The sequence below is a fragment of the Ictidomys tridecemlineatus genome, chromosome 2 (assembly GCF_052094955.1).
Source record: "Ictidomys tridecemlineatus isolate mIctTri1 chromosome 2, mIctTri1.hap1, whole genome shotgun sequence".
NCBI lineage: Eukaryota > Metazoa > Chordata > Mammalia > Rodentia > Sciuridae > Ictidomys > Ictidomys tridecemlineatus.
Genome location: NC_135478.1, coordinates 152203816 through 152225789, shown reverse-complemented (window position 1 = coordinate 152225789; position 21974 = coordinate 152203816). Strand labels below are relative to the sequence as shown.

Sequence of the window (21974 nt, the reverse complement as noted above, 5' to 3'; positions counted from 1 at the left end):
CAGCAATATGATACAACAGAAACTAATTTAAAATTTACCTTATTCTATCATCACCCAAAACAACAACAAAAACAAAAGCTCAAAAATTGTCCCTTTTTATATGCCCCTTGGTCCTTGTCCAATTATGGCTATAACAGTGACTTAAGTGTGCAAAATTACTTTCATCTAAGGCACATAATAAATCCTATTTTAAACAAATACACACAGAAGTGGCTCAATATGAAATGTTCATGGTTGTTCTTTTATAATTCCTTTGGCTTCCCTCAGAGAGGATTTCATAGTAACTTTGCAAACTTGTGATGTCAATATCCAGACTTACGGCTGAATGGTATATTTCTGTTCCTTGCCAATTAAAAAGTTCCTACTTTCTATGTGTACTGCATATCAAAGTGGTTTTCTTCATCTTGGGAACAAATACCCAATACTATAATATTCATGTACACACACACACACACACACAAAAAAAAAAAAACAACCCATAGGGCTCTTCCTCTATCTCTGAGGGACTCGCTGAGATACTCTTGAATGGTCTCCACTCACCTTTCTGAATAGATATTTTATTTACTTTTTACTATTTATTTATTTATTTTTTATGCTGGGGCTAAAACCCAGAGCTTCAACCTTACTTAGCACAACTAATACTGGACTACACCCCCAAGTCCCCAAACCAATGCTTTAAAATAAAGGTCCTCACATAGCCTCATTTCAGTAGGTGAAACAGCATGTATTAAGCTGTTCCCCAAAACCAATTCTCAGAGCTAGGGTTCCATTAGATCATCACATAATCTGGGTAGGCTCAGATAGTTTCTTTGGAATTAGAGATGATGACTTAGTAATTATTTTAAAAAGGTATGTGTATATATATACACTTGTATTTTATGGTATTTGTGGATCTATTCCCAGGATGATAAAAACAATTTTGATGGGAAAGAAACATTGAGCATATAACATTTTTTTATTAATAAGGGATGGCAGTATACTGTTCAGTGATCTGTTCAGGTATCAACAGCCACAGATTTGTAAAGTGTTAACTGTCAGATCCCAACTAAGGGGAACTGCAGGAGCTTTTTAAACCTGCTCTCTGTATGATCCCAGAGACCCAGAGACTGGCAGCCCACAACCCATGGCCCTCTGACACGGTAGCCAGGTAAGGGCAGCACCAAAGCACAAACAGGGTAGGGAGTAGCAAGCCCTGCAGCTCCCCCAAAACAAATGAAACAAGCAATCTACACAAGGGATGTGCTACAACTGCATTGGCTCATTTAAAACAAACCTCAAAACAGATTTGATTTCTTAGGTCTTGCTTGATGCCTCTCTCAGAACTCGGTCTACCTGGCCCTTCCCCAAATCATATATCATCTCTTAAGTCACTGAAACAGATATAGCCAGACTAAGGATTCTAGGTAGGAATTTTACTTTCCCCATAGATAAGAAATAGAAGTTAACAAGATGTTTGAGATCCTGAGGCAGCCAGACAGGTTAGTCATTCCCTGGGGGAGTAACTTAGTTTTTTTCCTCTGAAGAGACAAGCCTGCTCAGGTCTATGAGAGATTGAGGGGAGGAAATTAACTACACTCAATTTCTCAACACTCCAGAAAGGAAGAGGCAGACAGACAGTAAAGGAAGTACTGAGTGGAAACTGGGTGTTTGTATTTTTAAAATCCATTTTTAAATGGTTTTGGAAAAAAATTATCACTTGATTATGCTTGTCACGTACTCATTGTGACAGATTCTCCTCCTTCCACTCACCCAACATTACTCAGACCTTGCTAACTTGGCAACCAGTCCCTTAAATGAGCCTCCAGTAGCCTATCATTTTAAAGGTTCATTGAAATCCAAATCCCATGCTATTTCTGCTTCTTGAACGAGTATCAATATGATAGTTTCCAACTTAAAAAGCTGTCACTGCTATCTTCAGATACTACCACTCAAAGAGGAATTTACCCAGTGTATCGAATCCAAATTGTTGAGTCATCAAGAAGAACTGACTGAAGGACTCCTAGCCACTTTAACTCCTTCATGCACTAAGGAAAGGTATAAATAGACCCCTGTGGCAGATGCAGCTCAAAGAAAACGACTGAAGTTTCAGATGAAAGATGAGTTGTGGCAAATGGGAGAGGAGCTTTAAATGAGTAAAAGGAAAACAGGAGAACAGGTTCTATTGCTGAGAAAACAGAGAATCTTTATAAATTTGGGTCTTTGAATTTCATAGTGTCATGCTTCTGCTGGCGGGACAACTGGTTCTCATTAAGACTGCCTCCTGGTGGTTCTGTAACAAGTGCTGCTCAAGAGAACTCTAAGGAAAAGAAGGCATGAAAGGAGAATCAGAGGCCCCAGTCGAGTGCAGGTCTTGTTAATAAGAGCACAATCAGATCAGTTTATCTACAAAGCAGGATCCCAAAAGGGGGAAAGTGAGAAGATGACTTTTGTAAAAAAGGATGCTAGAAAATCTGAAAGAACAAGTTCACGGTTGATGTGAAACAGATGGAACTTTGTCACATTCTTTAGACACTAGGCAGTGAAAAATGCTTTTGTGAAGTTGACATTGTACAGCAGTTAGTTAGAGCCACTTTTTTTTTTCCCCTAGAGAGATGAAAAAATAAAATCTATAGCAGATTCCTTATTCTCTATTTCACCTAAAGTTCCATATTCTAACACAGGTTTATGCTTCTTGGAGCTATAGCTCCTTCCAGATCTTCTCAAACTGATAGCATCCACCTCTTTTATAACTTGGGTTCAACTGACAAGATTCTAGCTCTCTCAGAGTAGCAATGACTTGTACCTCAAGACTCTATGAGAAGGAATTTGAAAAATACCAGTATACACATCAGAGGATGCAGCTCTATGTTCAAGCCAGATGAACTGAGTCAAATGAGCCCAGGGATAGAGCAGAACCACACAACTAAAGAAATCTAAATGGATGAAAAGAATAAACTGAGTCAGATCTGAAGAGGAATGCAGGGGGTGAGAGTGCCTGTCACATGGTCCAGGAATATTCAATATTGCTCACATCCCCATTGAGCTCTCTTCTTAAATTCTGAATGCCCCTTTTGTCATTTTAATTCCTCTCTCAAGATATGGGCATAGACTCCCCGCCAGCACCAGGTCTGAGTTTCACTCTAGACACTCAAATTGTCTTCTCTTTCACCAGCCAAGTGGGCTGATTTTGATGGATCAAGCAGCATAGAGGACACTGTGAGCTACCACCCATTCATCAGTGATGTGCTGCCATCCAACCAAATAGGAATCCAACATACACATTTCGCAGTTGAGCTGAACACACATCACTGCAGGAGTTTGACAATTAAACCAGGAATAAAAATCATGTTTTACTCAAGTCCAGATTAAGATGTCTGTATTTCTCTCTCTCCACAATTTCCATCGTGAAAAGGAAGCCATTAGAAACAGAAATAACTAATAGGTTTTGTTTTGGGTGTTGGTCTTAAGTACATAGAGAATGAAGTCTAGAATTGGTTTTTACTCCTTTTTAAGGATGTCCAAGTTTCTATTACCTATTTTCGGACACTTCCCAAATAACTTCTCAGTTCTTATCAATGCCTCAATATTACCTTGTTTTCTAAATTTACATCCTTGAGAGCTGCTATGGCTTAGATATGAGGTGTCCCCCAAAATCTCACAAATGAGACAATGCAAGAAGGTTTGGAGGAGAAATGATTGGGTTATAGCCTTAATCCAATGACTTGATTAATTCCTGATGGGATTAACTGAATGGTGACTGGAGGCAGAAGGGGGGTATGGTTGGAGGAAGTGGCTCATTGGGGGCATGGCTATGGGGTATATATTTTATATCTGGAAAATGGAGGGTTTTTTTTTTCCTTCTCTCTCTCTCTGCTTTCTGATCATCCTCTGCCACATTCTTGTGTTATGATGTTCAGCCTCACCTTGAGCCCTAAGGAATAAAGCCTGTTGTCTATATATTGAGACCTCTGAAACTGTGAGCCCCCAAATAAACTTTTCCTCTCCTAAATTTGTTCTGGTCAGATCATTTAGTCATCGAAAAAAAAAAAACTGACTAAAACAACAGCTATGGCTTTGAAACAATCCATAATGCACCATAAAATTTTCCCTATGTTTAGTCTTGAGCAAGCAGAACCTTAAGTTATAGTATGAATATATAAAAGTTGCCTCATCAATTCTGAATACTCTGTTTGTCATGAACACTGGAAGAAGTAAGTTTAAAAATAAGATTATGCTCAGAACTTCAAAGATGGAAACTAATAGGCTGAGGGACTCAAGGGACTTTCTCAGCTGACCAATTTTATTGGTCCTCCAGAGACTCAGAGTCAAGTAAAAAAGAAAAGGGGTTTCAAGCTATCAAAAAAGCCAGGAGATATTATAAAGAGGCTAAGGTATAAATCATATGTGCAACAGGGAAACAGATTGATCCCAGATAACAATCGCCAGAGCATCTGTGAAGGCTTCACATAAAGGCAAGGGTTCATTACATCCTGTCCTTCCTTAAGCTGAAAACTTCCCACAGAATTATTTATTTAAGTTTTTGTATGTCAGGCACTTGGAAAGGTCACCATTCCCTGAAAAATTACTAGATATATGATTGGACCATTTTAATTGTTCAGGCTTTATATAAAGTTGACAATTCTAAATCAGAAGGAATTATAAAGCCACTTTTATTTCTACTCATGTACTGTTCCTCATGTTCTTCAATATGAAAATTCACTAGAATTGTCTTATAGAGTATAATTTCAGGTATTTTTTAAAATAGATTACAAGATCTTTCCTATTCATAAACCCAAGAGAAAGACTAGGAAATAAACTATTGGGATTAAAGAAATAAGGATTCTTTTTTTGTTTGTTTGTTTATTTTGTTTTGTTTCAAGAGACAGGTATACAAAACTTCCAAATTTGAAATAAAAAAAGGTGCATCTGCAAGAGGGCAGAGCTAACTGAAACCACTGCCCCTTTCAACTGCCCCCAAAGCACACACACACCCTCAGAGAGAACACATCAGCAACTCTACATTACAAACGTGACTTTTGTTTTCATTCCTTTACTGCCTGTACTCCTAGTACAGGAAAATGGTTAACTTGGGTGATGCATGTAAACATCTCTCTTGCTGCATGTGGTTAGCACCTGGATAAACTTAAAATGTATCTACCAGTGCCAACAGGTGCTACCACATTCTGAAGAGGTGAACCTAGCACAACAGTCTCTTAATAAAAGCTAACAGAATGACCAGTGGAATTTTAGAACTTTGAGAAACCTTAGAGATGGTTTAGCCCAACAGCTCAACTTGACCAAGGGTCACAACATTAGAAAAAAAAAAAAAAAAAAAAACAAGAATCAAGATCCTCAATCTCAGCACAGGTTTTTTGTTTTTGTTTTTTTTTGTTTTTTGTTTTTTACTCTTCTAGGCTAAGCAAGCATCCTTTGAAAAGATGAAATTGTCTCCTCCGTCCTTTTATTCAAAAATGCCCCTCTTATAATTTACCTTGATTTATTCAGTCTTTCAGCTCAAGTATTTTCCCAGTTAGGTTACTTTAACTAAATTCATAGTGAACTCTTTTGAACTTGATTTCCCGGGTAAAAACCACCCAGTTGTTCCTCTCCCTGTCCTCCCCTCTCCCTGGTGATCTCTCACTGTGGGTCTTCCCTAGACTCCTTTTTCTACTCTGCTCTTGCATTTGTGACGTCTCTGTCTGCTTCAAAGGACTTAGCCCTGACCTCTGTGAACACCAGACTCATGTCTCCTGGTTTTCCCTGATTACTTGTATGTTCTTATCTCACAAACATCAGTATGTACCCCCAAATCATCTCCCTTTCCACATACTTTACTCAACTTCTTAGAAGCATCAATGTGTGTCCATGCACGAGAATCTGGAACTTTATTTGTCTGACTCCCCTTCTACCTTTACCTAGCCCTACTGATTTTTAAGAATTCTTTATGTTCCTTATTGAACTTGTCTTTCTTTTGATATCCACAAAATCTACCATAACCTAGGCTTTCCTCAATCTCCAACTGTCTCCCTTCTTCCAACCTTCTTTCTTAAATATTCACTTCATCAAATTAATCTGTTGTTAAAAAAAACTTTCATTTTTTAAACTAATGCCTTCTCCTCTAATCAGGTGGGTGTACTATTTTCCCACTGCACCTTCTTATTCCCACACCCGCCCACAGTAAGTCCTGCAGCTAGAAGAAATCTCCAAGATCATCACCTGCTCAAAGCTCTGCTGTCTTCAGTGGTGGTACAGTCACCTCTGCAACTGTTCTTGCATTTAAAATCTAGATATCACATTCTCTGGTGTTCAGTTTCCAACCATATCCTGTGTCAATTTTCTATTCTACCTGTCTTGCCTTCTTGGTATGGCTGTAGGAACCAAATCTTACATATCTTTATCATTTCTGAAATAAATGTTCTATATTATGAAAAAATGAGAAATGACATTTAAGAGAACCTGATTAGGAGAGAAAACATTCTGAGCTCAGTTTCTGGTTTTATTCCTTTCTAGCTGGGTGAAATTACTTAACCTCTACAAGATCTCATATCTACAAAACAGAAGTAATACCAGCTACTTCATAGAACTGTGGTGCAATTTAGCAGAATGTATACACATGTGTATGTACATGTACCTGTACATACATATAGTATATAACATGGTATCTGACCCAGAGTGAGTGATTTTTTAAAGATGTCAATTATTATTTTGTTTACAATAGGCACTCCTCCATTTGGGTCCATATTTTAAACAATAGAAGCCATGCTAAATATTTTTTTCATAATATGCTGTCAATATTTCATTTCATGTGACATTTTATACGACCCATCACTATACCTAATAAAAAATTACTTTCCTAAGCTGCATGCCAGAAGAGTAGGACAAACAACTTTCACTCTTCAAGCTATGCCCAGGTGACAAAACTGATGCATAACACTGTGCAGATAGTTTCATCCATACATATAACCCAATCAAGTGTGATTTTATGCAATAATCATTTTATTAATGGAATTCAAGCAGAATAAAGAATCTTTGGGAAGTGTAGAAAAGCTTCCAAATAGCCAGGTCAATGGGTAAGATTTTGTAACTCAGGATTGCTAGAGCCTGTCAAAAAAAGGTTTGATGATTAATGACCTCAGCCAACTTTTGCTATGAAGAAAGGCATGAACTCTCCTTCAACCAGCGGTGCTCTTACCAAGTTGAATTAGTGGCTTTAATAACCACAATGACAATGGTGTAGTACAGTACATTAAAATCCAATGTCCTGGCTGAGGATGTTGCTCAGTGGTAGAGTGTTTGCCTAGCAAGTGGGAGGCCCTGGGTTCAAACCACAGTACTGCAAAAATAGAAAGACAAAAACTAACCAACCAACCAACAAAAACCAACATCTTGCCCTTTTGTTACCTAAAGTATTTCTCCCATAATACAATAGGTAGTCTTTTGTACTTTGTGCAGCAGATCACAATTTTTCCTAGGTTACATCATACTGGATTTAAACAATCAGATACTATGCCTCCACGAAGACTGCAGGAACTTTCCACCAGGGATATCTGCAATCTTGCAAAAGCATTTGCATTGGAGCACAGAAAGTCAAATCCACTTTCTCTCTGCCATGCCTTGGCTCTCCCACAATGAAGAGCAGCCACAGGGCAAATCTCTCTCTCCACTACCACCCAAACAGGCTTCGTTGGAAAACCCAGCCTCATTACTTCTGCACCTCTAGACAGGGAAATTGCATGGCCTTACCGCAGAGGTTAGACGAGCAAGAATCTCATCACTGCTTTCTTCGGCGTCTTCAATTTTCTGATGAGACCTTTGAGAAACAAAAAACAAAGTATTCAACTTCGGTCACTCAAATTTATCTTCCAAGTTATAAGGAATAAAGGGTAACAAATGACACCATCATTATGACATAAGTGACAGGATTGTGTCGTAAAACCACAGAAACACAATCCTGTTGCAAGACAACTATTTCTTAAACATTAATTAGTAAAAATCTTTTTTTACCTGGGCACAGTGGTGCACACTTATAATTCCAATGGCTGGGAAGGTCAAGGCAGAATAATCACAGCCTCAGCAATTTAGTGAGACCATAAGCAACTCAGAGAGACCCTGTCTCTAAATAAAAAATTAAAAAGGGCTGGGATATGACTCAGTGGTTAAGCACCCCTGGGTTCAATCCATGGTATACCCCCCCAAAATGCACCAACTGAATTCTAAGGATCGAGTGCTTTTCTTCAAATATCACAGAATAACCCTGACACACCCAATACAGATATGGGCATGCACAAAAGCACGTCGGAATATAAGGTGGTTAAGTGCTAAAATTTCTTCTAGATATAAATGAAATCCAAGCTTTAAAAAAGCATAAAATGTGAATTTTTCACTATACTTGAGTTTTAGTTTAAACAACTTTTCTGTGAAATAGTATGTTTTAGGCCTAATACTATAATGGAAATTATGGAAATACAAACAGCTGAAGAAATCTGCTTTATCGTCACGAGACCATAGCCCAGTTGAAAAGCCAAAAAACAAAAACAAAAACAAAAACCCATGCATTTGTAAAATAACTAACAGGGTAAGGTAGATCAGTTTGTTTGTTTAGGAAAAGTCACATTAAAAGTGTTTTTACTAGTTCATTATAATTATACATCATAATCATATATGCATAGAACATAATTTGCTCCATTTCATTCCCAGTTCTTCCTCTTTCCTTCCCTTCTTCTTTCCTTCATTCCCCTCCCTCCACTCTGCTGGTCTTCCTTCTATTTATTTATTGTTTTGTAATTGGAACTTTATATGGATATACACATAGGTGGAATTCACTGTGGTATATTCACATAGGATCATAGTGTGATTTGGTCAATTTCATGCTACTGTTCCTCCCTTTTCATGTCCCTTCTCCCTCCCCCTCAATCCCCTTCCTCTACTCCACCGAACTCCTCTGTTTTCAAGGGATCCCCTCAGCCACCCTGCTTTCATTCCTTCTTTTGCTCTAGCTTCCACATATGAGGAAAAAAATTTGACCCTTGACTTTCTGTCTGGTTTATTTAACTTAGTATGTTGTTCTCCAGTTCCGCCCATATACCAGCAAATGCCATAATTTCATTCTTCTTTATGGTCAATTAAAACTCCATTGTGTATACATACCATATTTTCTTAATCTATTCATCTGTTGACAGGTACCTGGGCTGGTTCCATAACTTGGTTATTGTGAGTTGTGCTGCTATAAATATTGATGTGCCTGCATCACTACAGCATGCTGATTTTAGTTCTTCAGCATAAATACCAAGGAATGGGATAGCTGGGTTATATGGTAGTTGGTAGTTCATTCCCAGTCTTTTGAATACTCTCCATACTGCTACCCTAAGTGGTTTTACTTAAAAAATTATATTTTTAACTTAAGTTGTGAAAAAAATTTCCACTACGCAAATGTATATACTAATATAAAATTTTCTACTTAAGAAAAATCTTACAAATGACATTTTTTCCTGGTTTGATCAAAGAAAAAAAATTGACTAATGCCAACTGAATATATAAAATTGTCTCCCAAATCTATTTCCACAAGTAATCCCTTTGGACACATTCTATGCATGTGGAGGGTTTCACAGTAATTGCCCTGTAGAGCCATGTTATCAGAATCACAATCCAGTGATTGATTTCAATCTCAGAAGCGGCAGTGGGCCACCTGGAGCACAGGCCTTGTGGGGCAGGAAGGTTTCTCCCAGCTCACAGGAGAGCTGAGCAGCAACTCTTCAAGAAGGGAAAAGCTAGTCGGATCAATTCCAGCATTGGCTTCTTGCTTCTGTAAATGTTATTACACCCTTTTTCAAGAATTAAAAAAAAAAAAAAAGTCACATGCTTTAAATCAAAGCAATGAATTACAAGCCACTGCCTTTACAAGAATTGCTAGATGCAGGTATAGAGCAATGCTCAGGTTATCAAATACCTTAATTACTCATGCAGCAGCAAGATATCTGAAAATCTTGCTAATGATCTGCCCAATAAAAACAGTGGGAATGAGCACTCTGCCTTGGCATATTTAAAAAAAAAAAAAAACCTGGATAATGAGGCTGTCAAATAGCAAATTTTATTATTAAAATTCTACCAAGAAGAGATCTATCTATCTGAAATTCTTTACAACCTAAACTACCAAACCAGACTTACGTGATTAAGCTAAAGTGACTGGAGGGATCTGACAGGAAATTAAGAGCCAAGTACCCTAGAGACAAGGGCACCAAGCAAGGGCTTCTGCTTTGTCTGTCTTAGAGAGCATGGGCTGGTGCTGCCTCTTCGTGATTCTCAGACCCCAAAAGATCCCTGGAGGATTAGTTAATGGGCATGAGGTGTTTAGTGCTAGCACAGATTCTGCCATGAATCTATTTCCAATAAACTGCTGAAAGAAATTCAAAATTCCAAGGGAAGCACACGTGTACATGACTGGTAATGGTTATTTCATGAGCAATTGGCTGAGCTGTGGTTGCTCTAGTGACAAATAATTCAGTCCCTGCTCAGAAGCAAAACTATCTTTCATCATTCTTCCAGCACAAAACATACCTTGGCAAAAACGTTTCTGAAGGAAATAGATATGAAAGAGAGTGATGATCTCCTGGGAGCTAGCCTGCCGCCCATATCCCACTTTTACTACCTCAGTCACCACGATTTAGATTTATACCCAGAACTCCCAAATCCTTCTCTAGCTTCTGAATCCCCCTGAGCTTCCCTGTTTCTCCATCTGCCTTCAAAATGACTCTTTGTGGCAATTCCAGGAACTTTATGCTCACCCATGTGAGCCTCTGATAGGTTCCGTGAACTGCACCTAACTCACACTGACCCCTTTGCCTCCAGCCCACACCATCTCTCCGGGCCTCTCACTCCTTGTGGCACCCAGGTCACACCATGGCCATCTCTTCCTTGACCAACTGCCACATCCTCCTCTTTCCTTTGGTCCCTCCATCCCTGCCAGGCCTCTCAGACAGTCCAGGCATTTGACCCCTCTTGAATACTTAACTCTGATCACCTTCCAATCCACTTGTTTGGGTCTGTTCTCTCTTCTTCTGCCCAATCTCCTATAGATACAAAGATTACCTCTAGAGAGCCCAGGTCTGGGCTCGCCATTCCCAGACCAGACTTGAAGAAGTTTATCCCCACTGCCTGCTGAGAGCTCTTCAGAAACATTCTTCCTTTCCTGCCAACAGAACTCAGTCTCCCCTCCACCTGCAGCCACCTGCATCTCACCTAATGTAAAGGAGGCTCAGGGGAACAGGACTGGCCCTCACAGGCAGACAGCTAAAGAGCTTGAGAAAGAAGGGAGAAAAAGAGAAGACAGCACTTGGCTACTCTTCTACCGTACTGCCATGACTTTTTACCTTATTCCACCAACTCAACTCTATATGTCAAAACGCCCACAAATATGATTCACTTTTCTTAGCAAATGTATTCTTATAAAATGTAAATAAAGTCTTATTTATATGTGCAAATACACATCAGTGCAACCCAGGAAAGTTCTCACTTATCAGATCAAGTAGATAATGAAACAAATGCTGCAGAAAAAAAAATCAAGTCTAATATTTGCATATTTTCCATTATTACCAAAGGGGGCTGTGAACAAGAGAGAAGCTGTGGGTTTGGTGTATCAGTGGTTAAAGAAAAGAAACAAGGGAACTTTGGCGGGAATCAGCAACTAATAGCAGTAGCAAGTGACAGACAGGAGAGAAAGGGAGTGACCCCAAGAAGGGAGACCCATCCCTGAGTGTTTGTGCCAGGAGGGAGCTCTCAGCCAGCAAGTTCTGTCTTTGGGAATTCTCCTGGTTGCTTCTCAAGGACTCTGTTTACCAACTGGCCAGGCCAGAGCTGGTTAATTCTCCAAGGGAGAGTGCTGAGTCCTGGTGCCGATGTCTTTATAAGTTTCTGAGATCTAATATTTAAGGGTGCTACTGTAAGGATTCAGGATGGCAGAAGCCTTGCTCCTCTGCCCTTGTCCCACCAACCCTCAAACTGAATACATCATCATTCTACTCACCCCTCCCCCAAAGAGAAAAGAACAAGCTTCCTATAGCCTTCTCCACCTTAATGGGTGGCAGCTCCCCCCTTCTAGCTGGAAATCATCCTTGACCTTCCTCTCCCTCACACTCCCTGCTATACCCATCCTGAAATCCTGTTGGCTGTTCCTTCAAATTGGATCTCCCACTTCTCACCACCTCCATTACCACCACTGTGGTCACAGCCACATCTCTCGCCTGGACCCAAGAGCCACAGTGATCTTGCAAAAATGTAAGATATAGCACATCTCTCCTCACTCAGAATCCTGGAGTGACTAGCTCCCTATCTCACTCAGATAAAACCAAAGTCGTCTTTAAAGAGTATAAACAGTGTATAATTAAGGTGTACAGGGTGGTGATTTGATCTTTGTAAATACTGTATATTTAATGGTCAGTATCCATACCCATCCGCATGTTAGATCCTCAGAACTTGCTCAAACTCATGACTGAAAGTTTAAACCCTTTGATCAACATTGTCCCCTTTCCCTGCCCTTAACTGTGATATTCTGAAGAGGTCCATATTGCTTAACAGAGCACATTCCTATCTTTTTTTTTTCTTAAAGTAAGATGGTAGAAGAATAAGAATTACATTTTTCTTGAGATCTTGATATCATGAATGCAAACACCTGTTCACCTCTTGAAAGAAAATCATTTTTCATAGAGTCTAGTTATGCTGACAGGGGAAATTTACAAAACAGTGACAGATTGTGAAAATGACAAGTTTCATTAAAGGTCCAGGGTACACAGTAATATATTGGTCTAAAATTAAATAAAATCAGATACTGATATCTTTTGCACATTTTATTTTGAGGAATTGAAGACTAACACTTCATATTTAATTAAACAGCTTCATTTCAAAGGCTCACATACCCCAATCCTAAAAACTTTTTTTTGAACCCAGGACCTCATACATGCTAGGCTCAACTCATGACTGAAAGTTTGAACCCTTTTATCAACTTCATATATGCTAGGCTCAACTCATGACTGAGCCTAGTGCTCTACCATGAGCTACCCCAGCACTTAAGTTCAATTTTTGCTAGAATTCCTGTAGTACACTTAAGATGTGCTCTGGCCCAGTGCGGTGATACAGGCCTGTAATCTCAGTGGCTCTGGAGTCTGAGACAGAAGGATCCAGAGTTCAAAGCCACCCTTGGCAACTGCAAGGTGCTAAGCAACTGAATGAGAACTTGTCTCTAAATAAAAAAAAAAATAAAAAAAAAAAATAAAAAAAAAAAAAAGGTCTGGGGATGTGGCTCAGTGGTTGAGTGCCCCAGAGTTCAATCCCTGGTACCTACCCCTCCGCAAAAGATGTGCTCTGATAAAGAGTAAGCCATCTGTTCCCATATGTGGAATAAGCCTTATCTATAAACAATGGAAATTTTGGAGGACTCCAGGCTTCCTTGGGAGAGGAAGTGATGAGTAATAACAAAGACTAAGAGCAGAGTAATATTTTCTATAAAAACATTTAAAAAGACAGACGGAAATTTTGTCACCTAAGATCTTAATACAAAATTTCAGCTGAGTTTCACTATGGAAAAAGTTTTGGAAAATACTTGAAAAACTATTTTTTTTACCTGAACAGTGTTGCTTTCTATCCAGGTGTCATGAGAATCCAATGAGAGAATGTCAGAAGTATACATGGTAGATTTGGGACACTGGAATGGCAGACTTGAACTTGAGCTACCCAGTCAGAGGGTGTGAATCCAGCATCTTTCAGAAACTAAGACTGCCAGTGGAGTTCTCATGTTACTTACCCATGTCAGGTAGAAAAGGAGAAATTAAGCAGGATGAGCATAAAGAGAGCAGAGGTGAGGGAGACTGGAGGTGGGAGTGGGGGGTGGGTGCCATGTTTCACAGGGTGCTAAGGGGACCTGAATTTTGGGAGCCATTGCTGCAGAGCTGACATTAAATACATGACTGGGTGAGGGGATATCCAAAGAGGGAACAGAAAAGCAGAGACGACTAAAGACTGCTCTGGGACACTCTGTGTTTAGAGGTCAGTATTTTAAAAACAGGTTTTATTATTGTTCAGGTGTGGCCAACCTGAATAATCAGAGGACACTGGATTCAGAGAAGACTGCCGCTGAAAAGATTTACAGTTCCCAAGAGGAAGGGGAATGACATACTTCAAGGGGCCATATGGTCAGTCAGGAGGCAGGAAAAATGCTGGCATGAATTTTCTGTGGTTACCACAAGCCATACCAGATGAGGTAGGATATACAGGCTGGGATCTGACTAGTTTGAATAATTTCACCAGGCCCTGGGGCATAGAGGCTGCCCTTAGTTGCCTGGTACCTGAGCCTGGGGTGATTAGGGAGGTGGAAAGTGGCCCTGAGGTGGAAGAAGGCTGGGCTAGGATTGGTTGATCTGCATATAAAAGGTAAGCTTGCAGGAGTTGTCTCTAGAAATTGACTGTCTTTGAATGGGGCAGTCTCTCCAGAGTCAGCAAGACATCAGAGCACTGAAGCTATAGGAAGAGGAAGAATAAGCAAGGGAGCCTGCAAAAGAGAAGCCAGTGGGATAAAGAACCACAGATGCCAAGTGGAAAGTCTGCTTCCAGACGGCAGTGATCAGGTGTGCCATGGGACGCTGGCCTGTCAAGTAAGGCGAGGACTGAAAATCAAACACTGCGTTTGGCAACATGTAGACCTGTGCACATAACAGTGCCGCTTTCAGTAGAGAAAGTATCAGCTGGGACAGGAGAGCCTCCCATGTCTTCCGCTGTCAAGAACAAGGGGTCCAGGGACCCACACCACTCATCATGTCTCTGGATGATGTCTAGTTGAGGAGCAGAGCAAGATGCTGAGAGACTGAGCTCTTGTACCAAAACATGGTCAGTGGTTTAAAAAAGATTTTTAAAAATTACTATATTAAAATGATTTTACTGGATTGGACAAAAATTTGGAACTTCTTCTCCTTCTGACTACCCAATGGGATGGTGGCTCATATAGACAACAAACACAAGACCCCACTAGTAAAAGACACAGAAGCTATATTTTTTTCTTTACATATCTAAGTGCAACCTGAGTTCAATTTCGGCAACCTTCTACAAGTCTTTTAATAATAGCATAAGCATCAGTTGCTCTGAAACTGGAAAGATTTTTATATATCCAAGGATCACAGGCTCTGTCTGCTCAGACACCTGCCCCTCTCACACCTGGTGAGTTGGGAGCTGCCATAAAGGCCTAGATCCTTAGCCTAGATCCTCAAGTAAGTTAATGTTGGAGAGAAACATCTTCCTGGTCCTGAAGGAATGACTAGGCTGCCTCTCTACACTGTTACTTCTTCATTCTTCATCGATTCTTCCTCTCCTCCTACCCAAAACACAAGAGCAGAGTTTAGAAAAAGTACACCCTGGGTAACTTGACTTGGCTGTCAGTCTGAATGAGGAACCATGACTGTTCTCTTTGCCCAGGACAGCCCCCTTGACAACCAATTCTCTCCGTCTGAATTATCTATTCAGTTGGGGTACAAAAGTTATTTTGTTTAGAACAGAAATTTTGTTCCCTCAAACTACCCTGGAAACTTGAAGCAGCTTCATTTTCCCTCCTACTTTAAACATTCTTTTTTAAATAAAAAAAAAGAAAAGAAATCCCCTTTATTTTTTTTTCTCTTTTAGAAATGCATTTGTATAGAACAGAATTGTGTTTACATAGAGACATTAAGTGGTTCTCTCAAATTATTTGAAAGACAGAGAGAAGATGGCAAATTAGAGGGACCTAATAGGTAGACACTAGTAGCTCTTGAATATCAAAAAGCTTATTAAAAAGAAAAAGGTTTTCAGCCCATAAATAAACAACATGAATGAACAATATAAGAATCCAGAGGGATTTAAGTAGAATGGATCAAAATGAAACAACATACAGCTAAGAGTGACACAGACGAGTGGATTTAAATGTTTTTATTTTTATTTATTTTTTTATTACAAAGAGCAAGAGCAATAAGTTACCCCAAAAAAAGATCAATGCAGATCAGAGACATTATGAAAGTTTTGTGGTCAAGGTAGGACTTGGGCTCCCCCTTGAGGGTTGGGTAGAAGTTAACTCACAAGGACAGAGGCAGAGGAGAGAGCAAGAGCATCACATCACAGGAGGAGTAACTGGTGTGGGCCAGAGGCTGAAGAGGTTGAGATTGGCAGGTCAGAGCAGGAGTTAGGATGGAAACATAGGTATGGAACCACGCCAAGAGTTTTGACAATGCAAATGTCAGAGGACAGTGTCCCTGACCATAGTTCATTCCAAATTTACATAAACAGAATCCTGGCTTCAACTACATCCTACCATTACACGAATTGATTTATAATTCTATCACAGGGGAAAAAATTCTCTCTCTCCACTCCAATAATATTATCTTTTTATATTTAATACTTATAATAAGGGAGATGGAAGGGTTCAGAGGTCCCCGGTGACCATTTGTCTGCAGGAGTCAGTGATCACACCAACAGCAAAAACTTGCTGATTAACATGGCATGCTATGGTGATTCTCGACTCCAGAAGCTGACATTTGTGTCCAAAGTGATCAGTGTGACAAAAGTTGCAACTCATCTGCAATTCATATTAGAGCTCAAATTTTAAAAGTATTTTCATTTTTAGAAATTAGAAGAGACTCAGGCTTTCCACAGAACTGTCATCTCACCCACTGACATTCAGATTTGCTTTCTGAGGTGGGAAGAAGGAGGTAGTGTTAAATCACAAAGACTTCTTACAAGGTTATTTCTGCTGCCCTCCTGTCCCTGTTAATCTGGGCTCACCCATGGGATTGCACACATATCCATTTCGTGTGCAGAACAGGAAATGGTTGAGAAGAGCTACTAGTGAATGCTGGTCCCTCCGAGTGAAAGCCAGTACACCACTTCTGGTTTATAAGCATCCCACTCCTTAGAAAGCTCACTAAAGTTTATTGACATGCTCTTTGCCTTTTCTTAGATGCTTCTGACCTTATTAAGAGCACATTACAATAAAGAACATTTTCCGTACTTGGCCTATTCAGTGATATTGAACTTTGCTTTCTCATTGTAAGGGCCTTTATAAACAGCAGTGGTGGGAAAATCCATACCATTTTACAACTCAAACAGTTTTCATAGCTTCTGATTATATTCTTTCAGAAGGGGATACTAGAATGAGCCCCATAACTTCCAAGGATGCCATAGCAAGTGTTTAAAGAAGGGACATTAGAGCTATAAAGACATGGATCCAAACACCAAGACTCTGTGCTTGCTACTTTTGTGTGACTTGTACTGGTTACTTGGTCCCCGTGCCTCAGTTTCCTCACTTATAAATTGGGATAATAACAGTATCTGTCTTATGGAAATCTTCTGAAAGTGATATATAGAACATAAGGCATTTATTTAGCACAGTACCTGACATAAAATATATTCTCTTCAATAAATCTATTAGCACAGTGTCTCATAATATCCTGAAACTTTCATTTCCTAAAAACAAACTGTATTAACCATTCAGCATTGTCACCTTTTAATTAATAAGAGTAACTAACTTCTGTTATGTTATACAGATATGTCTATCTGAACTGAACCTACTTTTTTACCTAAGAAATGAGGACAATTTCATTTGCCCTTGAAAGAGTTAACAATATGGAGATATATTCTATGACCTGAAATGTTCTATGTATATAAAAGATTTCAGCTGAAATTTTATTTTGTAACTCATTTCTGAAATAAGCTTGTCACTACCACTATAAACAAAGGCATGGCAAAGTCTCCATATCACGGCTAAAGTTTTGTTCCTAAGCCTCTTCTAATTTTAATTAATTTTAATCATACAGTGATTCAGTATCTTCATGTGATAATGATTCACGTGTTTTAATTTGCCAAATATTGCATCTAGATTATTTTCAGAAATGTCTGCTGAGCTCTTTCTTAGCAAAGTCACGACTTGGAATGGTGGTTAAGAAGTGAGTTATTATTTCATTTCATATTTAAGCCCAATCATGATTATTCCTAATTTAGATCATCTACTCATTCAGCAATGGTAAATCAGGAGCAGTGTGGTGCAGCTGGTGAGGCACGGACATCTGGGACTTGAACACCACATTGGTCATTTAGGAATTGGATTTAATTTCAGCAATTTATTTTACCTTTCTGAACTTGCATCTGAAAAATGGGAATAGTGTGGTGGAATGTAGTAGACATCATTATCCAAAGTACATGTATGAAGACATGAATTGGTGTGAATATACTTTGTATACAACCAGAGATATGAAAAATTTGTGCTCTATATGTGTATTATGAATTATAATGCATTCCGTTGTCATATATAAATTTAAAAATTGATTTAAAAAATGGGAATAGTACAACTATCTCCTAAACTGGATAGTGATCTTAAAGAGCACAGCAAAGTCTCTGGACACAGTATACATTCTCTAAGAATCATCTAACAATGGCGCATGATCACCCCCACTTACAGCTCACAGATGCCAGCTCTCGCAGGAATGAGAGGAACAAGTTGCAACAGAAGTTTGACGCCATTTTGCCATTCTTCTTCTCTTTCAAATTCACAGTACAGGTAGCTACATTCATCGGATGAAAACTGGTAGAAAACATAAGTATCTTGAAAATACAGATGCTGGTCCACTGTTTGAAATTAAAAAAAAAAAAGATATGGATCAGTTTTTTTTTAAGTATATAGTTTAGACAATCAAAATAAAACAATAAATTGAAAACCCAATAATTATTAAGGAGAAGCCAGAGGTAAGACTATGATTCTACATTGTAAGCTCATTCATGTTCACTATCCCATTGAATTGAAAAGGATTTATTGGCTAGTCTATTTTGATTACTTGAAGTTTTGCCAGCATATTCACACAATTTTGATAATTCTTCTGCTTCAGAGACAAATGTCAATAAAATCAATATTGACTCAAAGAGGATGGCAAGAAATGTTTTTCAGTGTCCAAAAACAAGCTAATATATTTAATTTCTTCACTGACACCCAGTTACTACATGACAGCAAGTTTTAAGTTAGCAAGATTCATGGTTCTCACCTAGGTGTGACTGTGCCCCCCTCAGAGGACATTTGGTGATGTCTATAGACATTTTTGGTTGTCATAACTCTAGTGTGTGTTTGTGATTATGGCACTTAGAAGGCAGAAGAAAGGGATGCTGCACAAATTCTATTACATACAGGATAGCACCTGCAACATAGACTTGCCTGATCCAAAATGTCATTACAAACATGGTTGGAAACCCACACGTGAAGGAATTATAAGTTGTAGACTTTTCCAAAAAAACATTAACACAAAATGAATGTTCTATTAACCAGAAGGCTGAACCTAGCAAGTGAGCTGATAATACCTCGATTCCACAAAAGCAGTTAACTGATTTTCTAAATAAGAGTATTAGGTGCTAGGTATTATTGACTAAGAAGATTACAACCATGTCCCCATCTGTACCACTCTTTCACAATGGCACCAGGGGTATGCTCTCAAAATTCATTACCTATAAAGAAAAAAAAAAAAAGACTTCTCAGTGATGAGCCAGCACCTGAGAGATTTGCACTAAAGAATCCAGATTGCTAGGTTTCTAATCTTTCAATTCCCTGGGCTCGACTAAGAAAAGAGATATCACCATCTATTTTACATTCGAGTTAACATCTATTTTCTATCCTGTTTAAACAGCTAATCTTCATAGGTCATATCTCGAAGCATTCATGATTACTTAAGTCAGTTAAAATGGCATACACGTCCCACTCACAAAATCAGTTTCTGATGATTAAGTACAGCAAGATAAATAATACATTCAGAGCAAGCAACTAAAGATGTCACTGATTAAAAAACTTTGTGAGTAGAATCTTGAGTAGAGAAAGGAGAGGGTGAGGGAAAGACCTTTTACAGGTATTAGTCTCTAAATCAACAAGTTCGTAATTATTCTTTTAGAACATGTGAATAAAAAATAAGTGAATCAGAAGATGACTTGGTACTTTTAATTAGAAAATAAAAATGATTGTAGATATTTACCTTCAAAAACAATTTCCATCCAGGTTGTGACATCCTCTAGAAACGCAAATATATTTTGGTCAAACAGCTTAATAAAGTATATAATACTAACCTGATGACATGATTCCCATGTCTAGTAGGAGCTGCCAGACTCCTATGGCCATAGATCTGCACTGGACAAAAGGACAATGTTCGAGAAGCCAGTCGACTAGTTCTGACCCAACACAGCTCCTCCTGGACAAAAGCAAAGCCATTCATAATGAGAAATTGGCCCCATATTTTCCTCTAAATAAATAAATATGTTATGCATAATGTTGTTTCCTTTCATATTCTTGTTTTAAACATTTGTTCAAGCAAGCCAAGAACAAATGACATAACCTCTTATTCATCTTTCAGATTAATGCTTAAATATCACTTCTTAGGAAAACTTAAGAGTTAAATCCTCTTATAGTTTTTCTTCAAATTACCTTTATGTAGTAATCATACATCTTTTCAAGTGAATAATATTTGTTTCTGCCTCCAGAAAATAATTTTTAGGAAAACAGCGACTTTGTACAACTTACTGTGAATGCCCAACAATTACAAAAGCCTGAGGTACAAAATAAGTTCTCAAAATAAGTTCATAATGTTTGAGTAAATAAAGGAATAAATTTAGCAGCCCTTTATATACATAGTGCTTCTGCCCTGGTAAAGCCACACTGTTCAAATTGGTGGTGACAAACTCTGGTTCAACCATTTGTAGATTTTTATTTAGTCCCTTTGAGAACAAAATAAATCCAAGAAGGCGGGACAAAATTGTAACCACAGCAGGTGAAGAATAGTTCTATTTATGATTCTTCCAAGATTAAGCCCCAAAGTTTGTCTCAAGTAACAAATTTGATTATGCATCTTTCTAATATAATTTAAACAATCTAGTTAAATAGCCTAGATCATAAGTCCACAGATCCAGCTATATGTGTAACCAAACATAAAACACCTTCTTTGTACTCTGTCTTAAAACACAATATGCCACAGCCTGGTTACTACAAACAGTATCTTCATGCCTACTTTTCTATCAGTATCAGCCTCAGAGTAAAAACAAAACTTTCTGAAATATGCTTCTTCATTTTCAGAAATGTCATTGAATTCCACCCTTTGTTGTGAGAAAAGAGGGTGGAATTATATTAAAATGTTAAAAAGAGAAAAAAGAAAGAAAATTAAAAAGAGTGGCACCATGTACTGGGGATCTTTAGTCTACAGTCAGTATTGAAGGACCAGAGATGTCATTATTTATTTGTATTACTAAAATATAAGTACATTTTTTCTATCTCTCGTGATTGGCATGGTCACATATACCTTGGAATTATACCTAACTGAAAATATGTAGGACTGCTATGAGGTGCTATGTTTTCAGGGACAAAGGAAAATAGGTAATGAACTTCTCTGCTGAGATATTTGGTCAGATATTCTAGCTTTTGATGAAGCATGTTTTGGGGTAAAGTGTCACTATGGAAAAGATAATCTAAGGCACATAAGCCAGTTTCAGACATGTTCACTTGCAAGTTAACATGAAGACAACAGAAAGATTAAAAGTCAAATATACAGATGTTTTTTAAACAAAATGAGAAAACAGATATCAACAAAAGAGGCAATTAGATCAAATGGTTGATATTAACTTCTAATTTTACAGGACACCTTTGACGTTCAAGGTTCAAAGTGTTAATTAACTAATTCCTCAACGCCTCTCTCAATTAACCAGTGTCTCTGGCTTTGAGAGCAATTTTGTCCTGTGGATTAAATGCTGTATCATCTGAATTCATTTTCTCAAAACAATGAAGCTTCTCAGCCTGCTGAGTGTATGACATCACTTGGAATATAGAACCACACAATAAAACATTTATTTACTAAACAAACCACCAAACTGCAAAAGGTGGCTATGTGGATACATGTGCTTGTGCAATGGTGATGTAGACCAGGCTTCTCGGAATTTTGCTGAGGAATCATCCAGGAGGGAAGGGGAATCTTGTT

General features: G+C 38.5%; 1 protein-coding gene across 2 annotated transcripts in view; it reads right to left on the bottom strand.

Annotated features, from left to right (window-relative positions):
- Positions 1-21974, bottom strand: part of Rapgef5 (Rap guanine nucleotide exchange factor 5) — a 226736-nt gene that overhangs the window by 161671 nt on the left and 43091 nt on the right. For both annotated transcript variants that reach the window (XM_078039979.1, XM_078039980.1), the window contains exons 4-6: positions 20080-20201; positions 18438-18606; positions 7723-7789 (exon numbers count right to left, since the gene is read on the bottom strand). In XM_078039979.1, coding sequence (XP_077896105.1) covers positions 7723-7789; positions 18438-18606; positions 20080-20201 — 358 coding nt within the window. The remainder of the gene's footprint in view (positions 1-7722; positions 7790-18437; positions 18607-20079; positions 20202-21974) is intronic.